Here is a 20,600-nt window from a genome sequence, read left to right on the forward strand (position 1 = left end):
AAATATTTTTCCATGTTAACACTGGAGCCATTTCGTTTTTTTAACAAACTAAAATGCAAAATTATCCCAAATTTCTAACAGAAATCATCATAATGGGAATGACGTAGTTGCCATGTTGAAGCTGTGACCACATAGACTTAAACATTGTGTGTTTAAAATATGAACAAATATCAAACCAGACAACGTGTCCTACTGTTACATCCACCATGAGCAGGAAATGGGAAAGGGATGCTCAGAGTTTTAGCTGACCGTGACATTGTCTGATTTATTCAGGATTATAGAAAGATCTGATGGAGTTGACGCAAAGTGAGGACACAAATTTGATAGGCAGTTTGTTTAGGGAAAATATCATTTAAATATATAGTTTGATATCTTACAGATCCCTACCTTTCATTTGATATTTATGAATTTGTTAGGCAGTTTAACATTTTGACCTCTTGCTGAGGACAGGTTAAATTACATGTGCTTCCAAATATAGAGCATGCATTTAAAAAAAATCAAAATAAATTATTATTTAATATATGCATATTAAAAAATTCATCATTATGCATCTTTTTATATACATATTATCTATCTTCAAGTATAATACAGAATAACTGGTTTAGCAGCAAATCCTTTCTCTCAGGATCTGTTGCTGCTTTTGACACATTTTGGCATCTTCTCACAAGTGACTGAAAGGAAAGGCCATAATGCTGACTGTACACTTCACTCATGACTCCAAAATCTGGGCCGTGGACTGTTCTAATGACAAAATTTGCATCGTGCATACTGTGCATGTTCCGATCAGCAACGCAGACAACGTGGACTTTGGCCTTAAGTGGCAATGTTAGGATTTTAACTGGGGTTACAAAACTTCTCCCTTCCTCTTGCTAGATGTACATTTGTGACTACACAAATGATGGTCAAATAGCACTTTAAAAGTGATGAATTTGATTATGAATACAATATCTGTGTATTCCCAATGGCAGGCGAGTGAGACCGGCAGCATGGATGATTTTCAGAATCAGGTGATGGAGTGGCAGGAGATGGTTACCATGGTGATGGAGTCAGAGGGGGTTCGGGATCAGGGTCACGAGAAGCATGCCATGTCCTTCAGAATGAGCCAAATCGAAGAGGAGAGAGAGGGTGAGGATGACACTTTTAAATACTACACATTCACAAATATTTCAAACAGAAGAATCTAGCTACAAAGTCACAGCAGCAGACCTGTAATTTCCTGGCACATTGTGGGCACAACTTTTATTAATTTGGAAGCATGAAATTAGCTTCATATATGCAAACATCTTCAGGTTCTTTTTTTTTCTCTTGTTATGAATTACGAATAATGTTAAACTACTTTTGAACATTGTGTCTGACTTTCACTTATTTAAATGTTTTCTCTGGGAAATTAAATTATACAGACACTGAGAACAAGTTTAAAGAGCCATATAGGTGCTTCTCTAGTTATTGGAATTATGACTAAAGTAGACTTTATAGTTCACCCAAAATATAAAATTCTGTCATCATTTGCTCACTCTAATGTCATTCTTTACCCGAATGACTTTATTTCTTCTGTGGAACACAAAAGGGGCCTTTAGTCTTTCATTGCATCCTTATTCCATACAATGAATATCTCCTTTTGCATTCTATCAAAGAAAGAATGTCAGATGCGTTTGGAACCACTTTAGGGTGAGTAAATGAGGACAGAATTAGTGAATTGTCTCTTTAATACCACAAGAGAGGTCCATGTAAAAGCAACTTGGATTTCCATTTTGCACAAATGTTTGGTTTCTTTTTTGATTGCTTTTGTTTTATAACACTTCTCTCCCACCAATCGGTCCCGAGCCCCTCCTCATCCCCACCTCCTCCTCTGCTCCTGCTCCGTGTGATGGGTGCAGCTACTGAGAACAGTTTCCCATCAGTTTTGTGCATGCAGGTTCCGTTCCCTCCAGCGTCTGCCTCTATCTGTACTGCCTGTAGTTTCCCCACAGCTCTTCATCTCCTCCTGAGGAAACTCTGGCAGTACAGATGAGACAGCACATGGCATCCTCTCCTTCATCTGTGGTCTCTTTCTGTTTAATCATAATGTTTCCTCTTCTTCCAATTCCCTGGACAAGACTTGTAACAACAGACCTGCAGGATTAACTCTCTGCATGATGTGTTTCTGTTGTGTCAGTACTTTTAATGTCCAACCTTTTCACCTCTGTGAATGCATGATAGTAACAGATTGAAGTTTTCACCGGCCTAGTGATGCCCACCTAACCCCCAGCACCTGTTCTAACAGGGTAAAATGATGATGAAACCAGGATACATGAGAAATGTCAGTGTCATTTTCCTTCTGAATGTTTTTTCTAATAGAATCTAAACACATTTTACTCCATTGCAAGGGTCGGCAACCTCGGGCATGTGGAAGGATAATAATTTGTATGACATAAGAAAAATAGCAACATTTATTTAATTTATTTTATTTGCAGTTTTCTTGCCATCTCATTGGGTCACACAAATATGGAATGCTATCCAGAGAGTTACATAGCACAGTTCAGTTAGCAATGCGCAGTTGGGTACTGCAGTCTTTCTTAATCTCACAGTAGTGCTGAAACAGTGTCACAATTTGATCTGTTTTTGTGGTTGATTTGTTGCTGTCAAAAAGGGAAGGGATGTTAGCACAAGAAATGTTTTGAAATTTGAGGGAGATTTTGCAGTTTAGGGAGTTATATGGCACAGTGATTAACAAGAACAAGTAATTGTGGCTTATTTACCAGTAAAAATATCTAATAAAACAAGAAAAAATTATTTGGCCATTAAAGAAAATTTAGTGGGGCTTTATGCTTAAAACAAGAAGAAAGTATTTGACAATGGGTTAAGAAAAAAACTTTTTTTGCACAATTTTGTTAGCTTGCTGTGGAAACAAGACAAAATATCTTGTCAAAGTACATTTATCTTGCTTTAGGAATGTTTACAGTTTAAGTCAGAAGTTTACATACACTTAGGTTGTCATTAAAACTAGTTTTTTAACCACTCCACAGATTTAAAGGGCACCTATTATGGCATTTAAAATGTTCCTAATATTGTTTTGGGAGTCCCCAACAACAGTTTTACATGCATGCAATGACAAAAAACACTTTTGTTGTCTTGTAATATGCATTTATGTTTACCTGATTTGCTCACCGACTCCCAAATGATTCGTTCAACGACTCATTTTACCAAACCCCTCCTTTGTGTGACGCTAATCTGCGGTGCTTGGTCAGATGACCCAGTCAGTTGTGATTGGTATACTCTGTGCAGAGATTGTCGGAAACGGAACGCCCATCACCGCTTTGTAGTAAAAAAATCAAAATCAGAGAAGGAATTTGAGTTGATTTATGTTAGCGATCATAGCCCAAAGTTCGGTGGAAAACACCCAATCAGTTATTGTTTGCGTTAGCCCAATGCATAAACATACTGATAAAGCACTGCATTACTACAAGTTATTGCTCTATTCTTTATGACAACTCCAATAACATCGACAAACATTTCACATATTTCAAAAAATTGACATTGGAGACCTAGAAGCTGCACTGAGCGTAACTTACACAACACACACAAATACTTATTAAGCATGCTAAAAAACACATAAAAGCAACAATTATTAATAATACTTACAGGTTGTGATTCGGAGGAGGAAGCTGATCCAAATAAACTTGGTACTGAACCTTCCTTCAGTATCAACCGGCTCGCGAATCCACACTTGAAAGCATTCATGTTCGTAAAGCAATCGTCATTAAAATGACGCGAACACAGCACAAGGTTCGGGCTGTACTTGTGTGGTATAGTTGTAAATATAAACTCTAGCCACTGATTCTTCACATGCTCGTCCCTGGGCAGTGAAAAAAAAGGTCGCTTTTGATATGCACTTCAGAACACAGCGTCTTGTTGTCGACATGATGTTTTCAAGTTTTCCCTGGTGTCTGCGCGCGCAATGAGTGGGCGCGGCCAATTTGATAATTTTTCGTCTTGACGTCACAACGAAAAGGAAAATGACTCGTTGGACAAACGATTCATTACATTGACTCAGAGTCGACTCCTACTTTTGAGAGACAATAACTTTTTTTACGGTGAACTTTCATATATAAAACTTTGCAGGATGTTTTTGTTCACTTAAATCTATGTCACACACTACATGAAAGGTAATTTTCAAAATTCCATAATAGGTGCCCTTTAATATTAGAAAACTAAAGTTTTTGCAAGTTTTTTAGGGCATCAACTTGGTGCATGACACACATCCTTTTTCCACAGAGTGTTTCAGTTTTAATTGACTATATAACAATTCTAGGGGGTCACTAAGTTAACTGTGCCTTTAAGCAGCTTGGAAATTTCCAGAAAATGATGTCAAGCCTTTAGACAATTAGCCAATTAGCTTCTGATTGGAGGTGTACTGAATTGGAGGTGTACCTGTAGATGTATTTTTATGTCTACCTTCCAACTCAGTGCCTCTTTGCTTGACATCATGGGAAAATTAAGAGAAATCAGCCAAGACCTTTGAATTTTCAAATGCCTGAAGGTATCACGTTCGTCTGTACAAACAATGGTTCACAAGTATATACACCATGGGACCATGTAGCCATCATACCACTCAGGAAGGAGATGCATTCTGTCTCCTAGAGATGAATGCAGTTTTATGCAAAAAGTGCAAATGATTCCCAGAAGAACAGCAAAGGACATTGTGAAGATGCTGGATGAAACAGGTAGACATGTATCTATATCCACATTAAAACAAGTCCTATATCGACATAACCTGAAAGGCTGCTCCGTAAGGAAGAAGCCACTTCTCCAGAACCACCATAAAAAAGCCAGACTACAGTTTGCAAGTGCACATGGGGACAAAGATCTTATTTTTTGGAGAAATGTCCCCAGGTCTGATGAAACAAAAATTGAACTTTTTGGCCATCGTTATGTTTGGAGGAAAAAGGATGAGGCTTGCAAACCAAAGAACACCTTCCCAACTGTGAAGCATGGGAGTGGCAGCATCATGCTGTGGGGGTGCTTTGCTGCAGGAGGGACTGGTGCACTTTACAAAATAGATGGCATCATCAGTTTTCATCTGGAGGAAGGAAAATGATGTGGCTATATTGAAGCAACATCATGACATTAGCCAGGATGTTAAAGCTCAGTCGCAAATGGGTATTCCAAATGGACAATGGCCACAAGCATACCTCCAAAGTTGTGGTAAAATGGCTTAAGGACAAGAAAGTCAAGGTATTGGAGTGGCCATCACAAAGAACTGTCCTCAATCTGACAGAAAATTGTTGGCAGAACTGAAATAGCGTGTGCGAGCAAGGAGGCCTAAAAACCTGACTCCGTTACACCAGTTCTGTCTGGAGGAATGGGCCAGAATTTCAGCAACTTATTGTGAGAAGCTTGTGGAAGGCTTCCCAAAAAGTTTGACCCGAGTTAAACAATTTAAAGGCAATTCTACCAAATACTAACAAAGTGTATGTAAACTTCTGACCCACTGGGAATGTGATGAAATAAATAAAAGCTGAAATAAATCATTCTCTCTACTATTATTCTGACATTTCACATTCTTAAAATATAGTGATCCTAACTTTGTTTCTATGACTAAATGTCTGGAGTTGTTTAAATGTATTTGGCTAAGGTGCATGTAAACTTCTGAATCAACTGTAGATATTTTTACTGAAAAAGACAAAAATACTCGAATAAAAAGGTTTAATAAAAAAAACAATTAACAAAGACTTAATGTGAAAGTGACCTCTGTTCAAATAAATTTTAACTGCCCATGTCTCATTAAAATGCCTCTCTAATGACAACTCTAATGAAGCTCCTGTTCAGTGAATTGCAACTGGTGTATTTAATGGTTTCAGCATCATTTTCTTATACTTGCATGTCAAACTACTGTTTTTCTTTTGAAATTCTGGATAATGGGGATAATGCACCCAAAAATAAAATTTGCCATAATTTACTCACCCTCATGTCATCCTGTATGACCATTTTTCTTCCATGCAACACAAAAGAACAAGATTAGGTAAATGTTTACACTGTTCTTTTTCCATGCAATGAAGCATACAGTGACCAAAGGCTGTCAAACTGCAAAATGATGATAAAGCACCGTACAGGCACCATAAAGGTAGTCTACATGACCCATCTCCTGTAATATTTACAAAATAGTTTTGCGTGAAGTACAGACCAAAATGTTATCTTCCACCATAGCTAGGGCTGCACAATTGATAAAAAATAATTAATATTACAATCAAGGCTGCTGCAATTAACCAGGCAAGAAAAGTGTCAATTACAAAATGCCATTAGATGTACTCCAGTCACATCAAAATGTTCTATTTATAGTGTTTTTCAGAGACATGTTCATTGCATTGATGAATCAGACTGTTTTGATTATTCTAGCCCCAATCTGACTTTTTGACATTTTCTGTGCTGATTTTGTTGGAAAATCTACTAGGGATGGGCATTTTTGTCTAATTTTGTAGTCAAGTACTCTAACCCACACAAATCGAGATAAAAATGTGTAATCTTAAAAATAAGTAAAAAATAAGTATGACACCTTTGAGAAAGCTAACTATGCTTTTCTTTTGGGACCAAAAAATGAAATGATATGCACTAATAAAAATGGGGGGATTTTTTTTTTTTAAAGAACAGTAAAATAAAACATTTGCTCTCACCCAGAGCCACATAAAGGCCATCACATTTTTAGCATTTTACATGTTATTATTCAGAAAACAAGTTGGATTTTTATAAAAATGTGCTCTGTCGTTGTAAAGAGCGTTAACGCACAATATGATGCATTTTTAATGTTTCACATGAACAAAGTTCTCAGCTTGTTTTGGATGTGTATCCTAAAAAAAGAATATGGTATGCAGTTGCCATAAACACATTTTTTTTTTATGTCAATTATATTAGCTAACATTACATTTTAATAATATTGCAATAATTACAGTCGATTTATATTGTTTTGACTTTCCTGTCAAAATGCATTTATTTCCATATTAGCAAAGAAAACAAAACGAAATAGAACAATATAATGCCTTATTAATATTTTCCATGCAAAGCCTTCCACAGTATGAAGATAGAATTGCACTGAAATAGCACCAATTCAAGTTGCTATTAAACATTTACCAAAGTCTAATTGGGAGGATGACGTATTGAAAGAATTAGTCCTCATAGGTTGAGTTTTCACTCTATTCATTTCATATTTCTATATTTATAATTGTACATTTAAAATTCATAACATTATTTATTTATTTATTTATTTATTTGCAACTGCTGTGTACATTTATGTGCATTTATTCCTGCACCTACAGTAAATACAGAAAATACACCTACAGTAAATTACTCTTCAGATACAGCTTCTGTGACACCTTTGCTGTGTAATGGTGGCTTTAGTCCCCATTGGTTTATTATTCATTGCAGTGGGCATTAAATCCCTTAAACTCTCATCCTCCACAATATTAATCTGCCCGGTAGACTGTGGTTATCCACTTTCCTACATCAATCGTGAAGCTGCTTTTGTGATTCGCGTCAGGGCAGCAACGTCACTGCCGCTTTGAACTCTACTTGAAAAGTGCTTGCAGACAAAAACAAATCATTCTGCGTTTTGGTGATAGTTAAGACTTGCCGTGCTTCTGTGGTAATTAAAATCTACCTTACATGGGCTGAAAAATACTTGATTTCTCTCACAAATCCCATCTTGGCTTGTTTTGTACATCAATAGCGTTAAGAGGTCCTTTCTCCATCATTTTGTCATGGACAGAGAAGCACTGTTGTGTGTACGTCTCTGTATTGACTCCGGACGGACTCATTACATAGGTTCCGCCTCCCCTATAAGTGTGTGTGCTGGTTTATGTTGTATTAATGGTAAATACGTTAATTGGGTTTAAGTTTAAACTTTTAATTAACCACATGTGTTAACGTGTTAATTCTGACTGCTCTAATATTTTTTATTAATTAAGAACAATATCAAGAGGAAAAAAATCGACAATTATGATTTTTTCCATTATAGTGTAGCCCTAATCGTAGCTAGCATTGATGCCAAATAGCATCGATTCTTGGGTGTCTCGTGACTAATCTTAGTGGCCAAAATTCGAAAAACAAATTAGATTTGAAAGCTGCGGCGGATGGCAGGATTTTCAGTGAATTCTGGGAATATAGCACAATAGTCATATGGACTGTTAAAATGCTTTGTTGTAACTTTGCAACCCCTGTTGCTCTCTATATGCTTACATTGTACATTTTTATTATGTTCAAAGAAAGAAAGAAAGTCATACAGGTTTGGAGCAACATGCAAGGGAGTACATTTTTGGGGGAATTTATCCTGGCTGGTGAACTTGAGATTTTTATTTTCTGTTTCATGATTGTTCTCTCCATTATCAATGAGAATCTGTTTATTTCTGATCAGAGTTCAGTGTTCATTGATCACTGTAATCCTGATGCTTTCCTTTCACTGCATGTTTAAACCTTTTTCCTGAACACAAAACAGATGGGACTGATTCCGTTTTCCTGTGCAGTGGCACAAAATCATTGAGTTGATTTTGTGCTTTCTAAACTCCCTTAGACCAATCTGAGCCAAAAAAAATATTGTGGCACCCGTCACTTGAAAAAAATCGAACCTTCTCCTTAACCGTAGGATCTAAACTTGCTCACTTTCTAATGGGTAAGGCAATTTGATAATGCTGTCAACCTGCAAATTAGGTTGAAATGAAACCCTGCAGTGGATTGTGGGGCATTCTGATCTGGAGCAAGTGTGCATGGCTTTGTGTGAATTGCAAGTATTTTAGTCCACAATCATACTGTTGACTTGAAAAACAAGTTTCCAATGTGTGCTCCTTACTGCTGCTTCCCGCACCCCGTTCACCACTTTTTCTGATCTGCACTAGAATTACCTCTCATTCTGTCTCTCTCTCTCCCCCCCTCTATCTCTCTTCCACGCTGATTTTGTACCCTGTACTCCATTGCTCTAAATGTATTTGATCCATTCCCACTATCTTGTGGCACAAAACTGATTGAGGATGACTGGTTGTTTCCTGGCTGCTCCGATCCAGCATTAGCCAAACGGCAACAGGACGTAGAGGAGGAGTTGGCCCAGGCCCATGGTCTCCACCCACAGAAAAGCAGGAAGCACAAACATTTCACCCCACGCAGCTTGCAGGTATGAACTTCAGTACACTACATAAATGATAGTCCTTTTTACCACCTTGCATTATTTCTTCTTGTACTGGGTTGCAAAGTAGAATTAAAGGAATTTTTCACCCAGAAATTAAACTTTTGTCATTATTGACTCACCCGCATTATTCCACACCCGTATAACTTCCTTCCATGGAGTACAAATCCAATGAGGCGACACTTCAATAACATCAGATCTTATTGGTTGATGAGGTTAGATGTTATTGATGTGCCACCATATTTAAATTGTGTGCTGTTTAGGAGTTGATAAATAATTTGATTGGATTTCATTTGAAGTTGAATTGCACCTTGAATTTTGGTCTGTTCATCACAAGAAGTGAATGTGTGGTTTCAGAAGACTTAGAAAATAGTGCACAAGTTGCATCGACTACTTTATCTGTGGTTTTATGGTGTTTTGTTTTTACTTTTATGGAGCTTGACAGCACAGAGTCACTATGTAATGGATAATGTACAGTCAGCTGGTTGTTATTGCAAAATAAATCCTGACATGGTGATAAGGTATCAACCTGAAGGTGTTTATTTTGCGATAACAACTGTCTCACTCCTCATTATCCAGCCTATTACAGTACTACTTACCAAATAAATAAATACATGGACATAAAATATTGATTTGTGCTGAAATTACATAATCATTGAGAACAAATAAATGGCTTAACAGCTGAAATCCACCTCCGGTATGCATCAGAGTTCTGCTGGTGTTTATTTTGTAATTAAGGATCGTCTGACTGCTCATTATTTTTCTTATTATAAGACTACTTGCCAGATAAATAAATATACATGAAACATTGATTTGAGTTGAAATTATTTCATGAGCATACTTGTAGAGATCTCATAGTGATCCGAGGAGCAGGTATGATGGCTCGCAATATGATGGATGTGCAGTCTGATATGTGGATGTGTGGTTGTTACTGAGAAATATCAGACAGCTAGATGGCACCATTGACCAATCAAGAGTATTCCAGAGAACCGTGTAGTAATCACTTTTATAATAAGTGGTGTTTGAAGATTTTGAAGATCTTTTTTGGGTGAACTATTCCCTCTGTCAGATATGAAGTCTCATTTATTCACACTCATGTCATTTAGAACTTGCACGCTTGCTTCTGTGGAACACAAAATGAGTTGTGAAGAATTTTCATGTTCCTTTCATTTATAAAGCACACAACATACGATCACATCTGATCCTTATTCCATGGATTTGATTCAATTTCAAAAATAAGGAATAAAACATGATTTTAAAGGCAGAAATTGACATGAAAATAGTCTTATGTGTGCCCCAACTGACAAGCATCATACAGACCTTTTTTGCGCTCATGCTTTGGAGCCATTGTGCCGCGCTTACATGATTTTCTGAAGACTTAGTGATGCAAATACAAATAAGTTAATATATGCGTACTATAAAGGCATAATTTTGGAAATCCACTGTAACAGAATATTTATTTATAGGCCTACCTGCACGTTTCCATAGTGAGTTCATTTTGAGGCCTATAAGATTACAGGATGGTATTGTTTTACATACAGTATGTAATATGTCAAGTATGTATTTTTGGAGTGAGAGAATAGTTTACAGCCCTTAAAATGGAGTTAAATCTATAAACTGAAAGGTGAATGCAGCGCAATATTTTAAACTCGCCTGCATATTTTTACTAATTTAACCTTCAGCCTCTTGTCTGCTGTTGTTGAGGACATAAATAAAATGTATGATTTGACTCAAATGTAGTGTAATCAATGGTAAGAGCGAGCAGAAGAGAATAGCAGGAAAAGAGTGTGTGTCTTAGTTTAAACAGAATATGACTAAAGAAAGATTTATACTTCTGTGTCGAACCTGGGTTGCAATTGTCATTCTGCGAGTACACAGTCAAGTGCTAGTATATTCAGAAAATGGCTTCATTTCTGAAATGATTCTACATTTTATAAATGAACAAAAACAATGTAATTCATGGATTCAAAAGTATTTATGAAATTATTGCAGCATTATTAATGAGTTCATCAAACAATGCGAATATGTTTAGATTTTGGTATGTTTTATTTATTACCCTAGAAACGTTGTCTGCTATTCAGAGAGAAAATAAATCAGGAATATACTGTACTTTTGCTCTCGAGTCAATTATATCATAAATATATATATTTTTTTGCATTCTTTTGACACTTGCTGAAAAAAGCGATTAATTCATTAAAAAAACATGCCCCCAGTTTCAAATACAATGTGATACTAGGCATAGATCTTAAAATAATTTTGGTGAAAAGGCGACGCTACCTCAAATATCTTCTATCATCCTAGGGGACAGTCTCGGCTTTAAAGTGGACCAATCACAACTGTTGAGGTCAGTGTAGATGTCGCATACTGTTGCATCTTTAAAGAGGTGCACATCAGGCTAACCTCCGTAGCAATGTGTAGCCTATGATGTAGGTTTGACGCAGAAGTATAAATTGGCCTTAAAATAATTTTGTCACAATGTTCATATTTAATATTAAGTTTGTGGCAGATTTTAAAACATTTTCCCAATCATGTGGAAGTAATTATCTGTACATGTTTTTGAGAAGTGTTTTAAAAATAAAAAAATTGAATGGATGTGTAAATTCTTTCTTTTTATTTCTACAGGAAGACTTGGAGTTTGATAACAGGCAGTCTTTCCCAGACCCCAAAGATCCCACTGGTTGTGATGTTTTCATGGATGGAGAGAATATGGGTGGATGGTGGCCAAAGCACGGTGCTGCAGATACAGGTGTGAAACCTGCTTGACACATTGCACATGTTGAAGATGTTTGCTGTTGGGCAGTCTTTGATTGTCATTTGTTAAATACTCAGTGTAAGCTGGAGTACAGTGGACAATAGTTCAGGGTTCTTGAATTTGGCTTTTTTAAATGCAAGTCCTGGAAAACCCTTGAAAATAGCAATTTTTACCAAAAAGTGCTTGAATTATAGAAAATCGCAAAATACGTTGCTTAAATCCTTTAACATTTAAAGTTAAATGTATTTTTTTATTTTCGGAAAAACACTTATACAATCCTGTTACAGACAAACACCAGATCCCCCGCTTCTTGCTCTCACACACGGCTCATGTCATGAATCATGGAGAATAAAGGATTTCTTGGAATATTTTTTGCATACTCTCTGTGTGCTGTATGCTTATTCAGAACCACTTACATTAAAAGGGTGAGCGGTTCTCAAACATATTGTACATTCTTCTGTTGGTGCAGACAAAACATCGTACTAACACAGTGTTTTGAGAAGCGCTATTCAGGTGCGTGTGCAGCAAGAAACATACAACGCGACCTGTAGAGTCAAAATGAAGCAGAGGTCCTGTTCACTGCTGAATCAGCGCATAGACGATGCTGTCGCGTGTCACCTGTTACTTTTGGCAGCGCTGTTCGGAATGGGCCAATCACAATTAATTGTCACTGGTTGAAGATTTTAAACAATATATTGTATAGATTCTGCTTTGGAGGATTTCACAAGTATGAATCCTTGCAACTATCAGTTTTAATTACAAATTACTCTCCAGAGTAAAAATACTCCAATGAGATGTAAAACGTTCTGAGATTTGAATGCGGATCAATGGAGGATTCCTTTTTGTGATTCGTCTAGCCTCCCTTTGTTTAAAGGAAGCTTTGGCTCACAAAACAGGATGTTTCTGACAACATTTGGGTCAATATGACATGTCCATTGACTTTTTTTGTCATAAAAAAGCTTTCAAATAGTGAACCTAACCTTCAATGATATGAAATGGCTTGACTCTCATTATTTAGAAAATATATTAGAATTTTTCAATTTCCTGAAAAAACTCCTTGTCCCCATTAACTGATACGTAACTTCTATTTACATTTACATATTTATTTATGTCTTTTTATTTTTTTCTCATTTTTAATACAAGCATTTGTGCAAGGCCGAACAAGTATGCATAAAAGCAAAAAAAAGTCATTATTAATAATTTTAAAAGAAAGTTTGTCCCTCAGTTTCATGCCATTGTAAAAAAAAAAAAACAATGTAATAATTTAAGGTCACAGCTCCGAGGCTGACCAGGTTATTCACTTTTGTATGAAGTCATGTATGAGGGGTTTGGTTCAGCATTTTAGAAAACTGAACCCAGTGACATTATTATAATAGTATGTGGTAAAGCAGCTCGTTGAATATATTTGGAGGTTATAAGTGTAGATGCTGTATGCTGTTTTTTTATTTGTTTAGATGGCTTACGATCGGTTGTCGAGGAGCTTGAACTAGAGAGAAACCAACTGCAGGAGCAGATTTTGGGACTTGAGGAGCGATGCCAAGATCTAGAGGACCGACTGCAACTTCAGGCTCGTATTGAATTGCTACAGGTACACTCAAACTCTGTTTGGATTGTATGTATTAATGCATTAAGCAATTTCGTCATCAACATTTATATGCAAAGCTCACATAATGGCATTTGAACTTTTCATTCTGAAAGCAGGCCAATTGACCCTTTGCTAAGCCCCGTCCCCTTTTGTTACTTTTTCCAGGTCTGACATGCAGAACTAATTATACATTTCTCTTCTGCTGTCAATCATGGAGAAATCTGGATATATAAATATAAATGGGATTGAGATCGGAACTTTGACTGGGCCACTGTAGGACATTTATCTTTTTGTCCTTGAGCCACTCCAATATTGCTTTGGCCTTGCGCTTGAGATCATTGTCATGCTGAAAGGTTAATTTTCTCCCAAGCTTCAGTTTTTTAGCAGACTGGCATAGGTTCTCTTGCAGTATTTCCCTATATTTTGCTCAACCCATTCTTCCTTCAATTATAACAAGATGCCTAGTTTCTGCTGATGAGAAGCATCCCCACAGCATGATGATGATGCTGCCACCACCATACTTCACTGTAGGGATGGTGTGCCTTGAGGCATAGGAACGGTTAGGTTTGCACTTGCGCCACACATAGCACTTTGACTTTTGGCCAAAAAGCTCTATCTTGGTCTCATCTGACCACAAAACCTTCTCCCATATCGCAGCTGGGCCACTCAAATGCTTTCTGGCAAACTCCAGATGTGCATTCAGATGGACTTTTTTGATAAATGGCTACTTTCTTGCCACCCTCCCATACAGGCCAGCGTTATGCAGTGCTCTTGATATGGTTGACTGGTGCACCGTTACACCACTCCCAGCCAGAGAACTCTGTAATTCCTTCAAAGTGATTTTTGGCCTCTCTGTAGCTTCTCTCACAAGTCTCCTTTTTGTTAGAGCACTGAGTTTTGAGGGACAGCCTTTTCTTGTCAGTGCCTGGGTGGTGTGGTGCAGCTTCCACTTCCTGATTATTGATCCAACTGTGCTACTGGGATATCCAAACATTTGAATATTATTTTGTACCCTTTCCCTAATCTATGCATTTTTATCATTTTAAATTCTGCAGAATGCTCTTTATTTTCCTTCAGATTCACAGGTGGATGCCAATGGTAAAGTAATTGTGTCATTGTTATGGCAATTTCTTTCATTGGTGTAACCTGGCAGCTTCCACAGCACAGGGTTTTAATACTTATGCAAGCAAGATATTTCAGTTTTTATAAAAAAATGTTTTTATGTTTCCCAACCATAAAAACAATAATTGATTTTAAGTTCCAGTGTTTTAAAATATCGAACAGAGTGAAATTTCATTGTGTGACGAGGCAAAGAATGAGGATCTAGGTGCAGCTTTATTTAAAAAAAAAAACAAGAAAACACTGGAAACCTAGCACAGAGCATGGGAGGCGGCCGTAGGATAGGGACTGGATCAGGAGGCCTGGGAGGCGGCCGTAGGACAGGGACAGGGTCAGGAGGCCTGGGAGGAGGCCACAGGACAGGGACCGGGTCAGGAGTCCTGGGAGGAGGCCACAGGACAGGGACTGGGTCAGGAGTCCTGGGAGGAGGCCACAGGACTGGGACCGGGTCAGGAGGCCTGGGAGGAGGCCACAGAACAGGGACCGGGTCATGAGGTGGAGCTACTATAGGGATGGTCTCTGGTGGAGGCGCTGTGGAGGGCGGAGCCAAGGAGGACTCCGGGGGCAGAGCCGTGGATGGCTCGGGGGGCGGAGCCGTGGAAGGCTGAAGAGGTTGGGCCGTGGAAGGCGGAGCCGTGGAAGGCTCTGGAGACGGGGCCGTGGAAGACTCAGGGGGCAGAGCCGTGGAAGTCTTTCTTCTCCTCCTCCGGACGGACGAGGCTGGCAACGCAGGCTCTGGGACGGACGAGGCTGGCAACGCAGGCTCTGGGACGGATGAGGCTGGCAACGCAGGCTCTGGGACGGACGAGACTTCCAGCTCGTTGGCCGTGGCAGGCGTGGGCGTTGGCTCTTTATGAGTACTCTCAGAAGCAAACATCTCTAAAATGAATTCCACGTACTCCTCCCACGTGTAATCACCGGTCTCCGGCAATTCCTTCCATTCATGGGCAAGGAGGCTGATCTGGTAAATAGACTTTAGGTGACTATCAGCAAATCCAGTGCATCTGGCAATGGTGCTGAACAGACGTGAGTATTCAATTATAGAGAGGTTTGCTCGGCTCAACTGGAGGAAGACCGCTGCTAGATCCATCTTAGGTCAGTTCTTCTGTGATGAGGCAGGCAAAGAATGAGGATCTAAGTGCAGCTTTATATCTAAAAAAAATTAAAAGACAAGAAAACACAGAGTAAAGAAAAACACAGGGAACCTAGCACAGAGCAGAAGGGAAAACAAGGAACACCTGGGGAAACAATCAGGAAATGAGAAACAATCAGGGGAAAACCAATCATAAAATGAAACTACAAAGAACTACAAAAACCTAACAGGAAACAGGAACTAAACAAGAACTTCAACTTAAAAGCACAAAACAAAAGACAACAGGGAATATGACACATTGCACCATTTGTAATTCAGTAATGTGAGATAATTGGTCAGGATATGAATACTTCTGTAAAGCACTAATATATATATATATATATATATATAGTCAAGTCAATTTTATTTGTATAGCGCCTTTCACAACACACATCGTTTCAAAGCAACTTTACAGAAGATCAGCATTAACAGACGATAAAACTGTAATGTCGATGAATCATCATTGTGTAATTTAGATAAAATACGATTCTTAATCGTGTTTAAAAATAATTAAATAATAATTGTATTAATAACCCCAGTGAGAATGCTGTAGGCGACTACATACACAGTTGAAGTTGAAGTCATCAAAATAAGTTTTTTTTAACTACTCCACAGACTTCATATTAGCAAACTATAGTTTTGGCAAGTTGTTTAGGACTTCTACTTTGGGCATGACATGAGTAATTTCCAACAGTTGTTTACAGACAGATTTGTTTCGACTTTATCACCATTTCAGTGGGTCAGAAGTTTACGTACACTAAGTTAACTGTGCCTTTAAGCAGCTTGGAAAATTTCAGAAATTGATGTCAAGAAATTAGCCAATTAGCTTCTGAGAAGGTACCTGTGGATGTTTTTTAAGGCCTACCTTCAAAGTCAGAGCCTCTTTGCTTGACATCATGGGAAAATCATAAAAAATCAGCCAAGACCACAGAAAAAAAAATGTGGACCTCCACAAGTCTGGTTCATCCTTGGGATCCATTTCCAAATGCCTGAAGGTGCCACGTTCATTTTACAAGCAAAAGTATGCATGTCTAAACACCATGAGACCATATAGCCATCAGACCGCTCAGGAAGGAGACACATTCTTTCTATTAGAGATGAATGTAGTTTGGTGCAAGAAGTGCAAATGATTCCCAGAAGAACAGCAAAGGACCTTGTGAAGATGCCGGAGGAAACTGATAGTCAAGTATCTATATCTACAGTAAAACAAGTGCTATATCGACATAACCTGAAAGGCTACATGGCAAGGCAGAAGCCACTGCTCCAAAAACCACCATAAAAAAGCCAGACTACAGTTTGCAAGTGCACATGGGGACAAAGATCTTATTTTTTGGAGAAATGTCCCCAGGTGTGATGAAACAAAAATTGAACTTTTTGGCCATCGTTATGTCTGGAGGAAAAAGGATGAGGCTTGCAAGCCAAAGAACACAATCCCAACCAAGAAGCTTGGGGGTGGCAGCATCATGCTGTGGGGGTGTTTTGCTGCAGGAGGGACTGGTGCACTTCACAAAATAGATGGCATCATGAGAAAGGAAATTTATGCTGATATATTAAAGCAAAATCTCACGACATCAGCCAGGAAGTTAAAGCTCGGTCACAAATGTGTCTTCCAAATGGACAATAACCCCAAGCATACCTCCAAAGTTGTGGCAAAATGGCTTAAGGACAACAAAGTCAAGGTATTGGAGTGGTCATCACAAAGCCCTGACCTTAATCTGAAAATTTATGGGCAAAACAAAAAAAAAGCATGTGTGAGCAAGGAGGCCTAAAAACCTGACTCCAGCAAAAATTCCAGCAACTTATTGTGAGAAGTTTGTGGAAGGCTTCCCAAAACATTTGAACCAAGTTAAACAATTTAAAGGCAATTCTACCAAATACTAACAAAGTGTATGTAAACTTCTGACCCACTGGGAATGTGATGAAAGAAATAAAAGCTGAAATAAATCATTCTCTCTACTATTATTCTGATATTTCACATTCTTAAAATATAGTGATCCTAACTGACCTAAGACAGGGAATGATTTCAACGATTAAATGTCAGGAATTGTGAATAACTGAGTTTAAATGTATTTGGCTGAGGTGTATGTAAACTTCTGACTTCAACAGTATATACTGTATATTGAGAATCAATTTGCATTAGATGTTTTTAAAAAACTGAGAAATAATATTAATATGTATGTTACAATATGTGTCACACTGAACTATAGCCTCCCATCTATAAGCCACAAAGATTACAGTAGTTATTCACACAACGTTTTTCTGTCGTTGTTTGGAGTCTTTTGGTCTCTTCAGTCCTTTCCCCTGTTTCAGTCTTTGCAGTAGGCCTGCTTTCTCTATATTTATTTTTACCTATTCGTTTTAGTCTATTATTGTCATTAATATCTGCTATTTTTCAACAGTTCTGCAAGTTTCTCATGCGGATGCGACTCACCAAATGCTTTTCGAGAGCCGTCCGTCTTTACACCACCTTTACACAGAAGCCGCATCTGCAGATGCAGAAATGTATTTACACAGCAGCAATTGCAGGAAATAATGTATCATACCTGCAAATGTTATATTTGGAAATAGTTGCAGACTGCATTGATACAGCTGACAGTGCATGGATTGTTTAAGATGTGCTGGTACGGTTGCCAGATATTAATTCCAGGAATCATTATACACGAATAAGACTTGCATTTCTATTCTTAAGTGCCCACCATCAGACATTTTGGTGACTGTGGTCCACGACCCGCGATTTTTCTTTTTGGTTTTAACCCAGGATTGTGTTTTCAAACTAGCCCAATTTGGCATGAAACCCTTGCAACACTGCACACCCTTCTGCTGATCTGAAGGAAGAGAGAGCGAGAAGACACGTTTGCAGCTCGCATGTGCGCTGTTCAGAAAATCAATCAAGTTTCTCACTTGATTGGAAATATTTTTTTTCTTTGTGCCTTATTTTGTGGTCATTAGGAGAGAAGTATTCTGAAAGTATTCTAACAAAATTGTATTTAGTAACTGTATTCTGAATATGTAACACTGTTACATGTATTCTGTTATAGTCCAACCCTGTCCATATGCTACGATCAAAATCAGATCCCCAAAATGAAAACTGAAAGATGCGGGTCCTTTTTGTCTGATAAATATATTGTCAGAAAAATGTTCTTGTCAAATGTTTGAATATTGTTGATGTGAGTGTTGGGTAGACAGTTAATCATCTGTGCATTGAGTGAACTATAGGATTTTGCAATGCAGGTGACGTTTGGCATAGATGAAGGTGGTCGAGCCATATCTCAGGTTTGTTCATGCTTGTGTGAGCTTCTGAGCTTCTGGCCGTGGAACCTACTCTTTGTACCTGTTTTATCACCGTCCTGTTTCCACTAGAAATAAGTGTGCAGTTCTCACACAGGGTGTGTCATAAACAATTGTTTTCACATTTAATCAATATACAAACATGGTGTGCAGGTGTGCAGTGGGGTGCTGCTTTGTTCTAATTGTTATGCTAGAATTCATTGTTGTGATCTGTTTATTGGCTATTCCATCAGAACGAGTTGGAGCGCCTGCAGGTGCAGGTCACCAGCCTTCGCAGTCAGCAGGTCAAAGATGCAGAAAAGCACCAGCTGCTCGTCACCAGTCTGAACGAACAACTTAAAGGGTATTTACTTAAAACAAGCTTTTAGTGCTGTGATTTACATGTGTAGTTTCCACTAATGCAATGTGTTGAAAAGGATAAAAAAAATAATAATAATCTGATTCCGCATGTCGACTCAGACTGAACAGCACACAGGAGTGTTTGGAGTCTTCCCTCATTGAAAAGGAGCACACTCTCGCCAAAACCTCTGAGAAACTGGAGTGTATTGACACTCTGAGAGAGGCTTTACGGTCAAAAGAAAAACAACACAAAGACACAGCTGAAAAACTGCTGCAAACGGAACACAATGTGAGTTATAATGTGAACTGTACACTGAATTGATGAAATTACCATGATGTCACACAGCAGGCAATCGTGCTTCATGGTTCTTTTGAGCAGCAGCTTTCAATGGTGGACTTGAGCAGTGCTGCGTCATATCTGTCACAGTAGTTTGGAAATTGCTCTAAATATTGCTCTTTGGAAATTAAAAACAGCCGTTTGTGATCTAAATTTGTGCAATTCCTTTGTGACAAGTTCAAATCTAACAATTACTGCTGGGGATTGGGATTTTTTTTAGAGCAGAGGCTTTCACAATGATGGCAACCCATGAAATGTCATAATTTATGAGAGTTTGTCCTGATTTACTGATCCTGATGAAAATCTGAAGAAGCCCAAATCTCCTATAATCTTTTGGAAACAGAGTATTTTAACTCCACAAACAGCACTTTTGATGCGTTTTCAGCTCAATTTGAAGAAAGCACCCATTGAAAACGGTTCTTTTCGATGGTGCCAAAAGAACCCGGAAGTGCCAGATACGTGTTTGCTTGTAAACAGTAACTTCATCTATAAGTTGTTATGATATTATCTTTATATCTATAAATAATGTTCCATATCCTTAAACCTAACAATACATAAATGCATATCAAATAATTGCCTATTAAAAACAATCTCATAAATTATATATCAGATCTGACTGTTCAATGCTTTTTTTGAGCCACATCTGTGTAAATAATATTCCCTTGCTATGTAGCTGGCTGACGTTATGAAGAAATGCAGCATATTTGAAAAGGAAAACTCCCAGATGAAAGCAACAGTTGCAGAATTGACACAGAAAATCAGTGTGCAAAAAGACAAGGTAGCATCATTCTGTTGCTCAAATAACTCATATGTCCTTTTTTCATTTGTGCATGATATGACTATTGTCATTTATATTTTTTCAGTTCAATTGCATTGTTATATTATGACTGAAGTTTATAAAAT

The 20,600-nt window shown here is 38.0% G+C and overlaps 1 protein-coding gene across 1 annotated transcript in view; it reads left to right on the plus strand.

Annotated features, from left to right (window-relative positions):
- si:ch211-220f16.2 (golgin subfamily B member 1) overlaps nucleotides 1-20,600 on the plus strand; it is a 57,492-nt gene that overhangs the window by 17,778 nt on the left and 19,114 nt on the right. Inside the window, exons 14-20 of the mRNA XM_052097784.1 lie at nucleotides 969-1,126; nucleotides 8,983-9,133; nucleotides 11,768-11,891; nucleotides 13,352-13,485; nucleotides 19,255-19,364; nucleotides 19,481-19,649; nucleotides 20,371-20,475. Of these exons, the coding sequence (XP_051953744.1) occupies nucleotides 969-1,126; nucleotides 8,983-9,133; nucleotides 11,768-11,891; nucleotides 13,352-13,485; nucleotides 19,255-19,364; nucleotides 19,481-19,649; nucleotides 20,371-20,475 (951 nt within the window). The remainder of the gene's footprint in view (nucleotides 1-968; nucleotides 1,127-8,982; nucleotides 9,134-11,767; nucleotides 11,892-13,351; nucleotides 13,486-19,254; nucleotides 19,365-19,480; nucleotides 19,650-20,370; nucleotides 20,476-20,600) is intronic.

This window comes from Xyrauchen texanus, chromosome 29 (assembly GCF_025860055.1).
Source record: "Xyrauchen texanus isolate HMW12.3.18 chromosome 29, RBS_HiC_50CHRs, whole genome shotgun sequence".
Taxonomy (NCBI): domain Eukaryota; kingdom Metazoa; phylum Chordata; class Actinopteri; order Cypriniformes; family Catostomidae; genus Xyrauchen; species Xyrauchen texanus.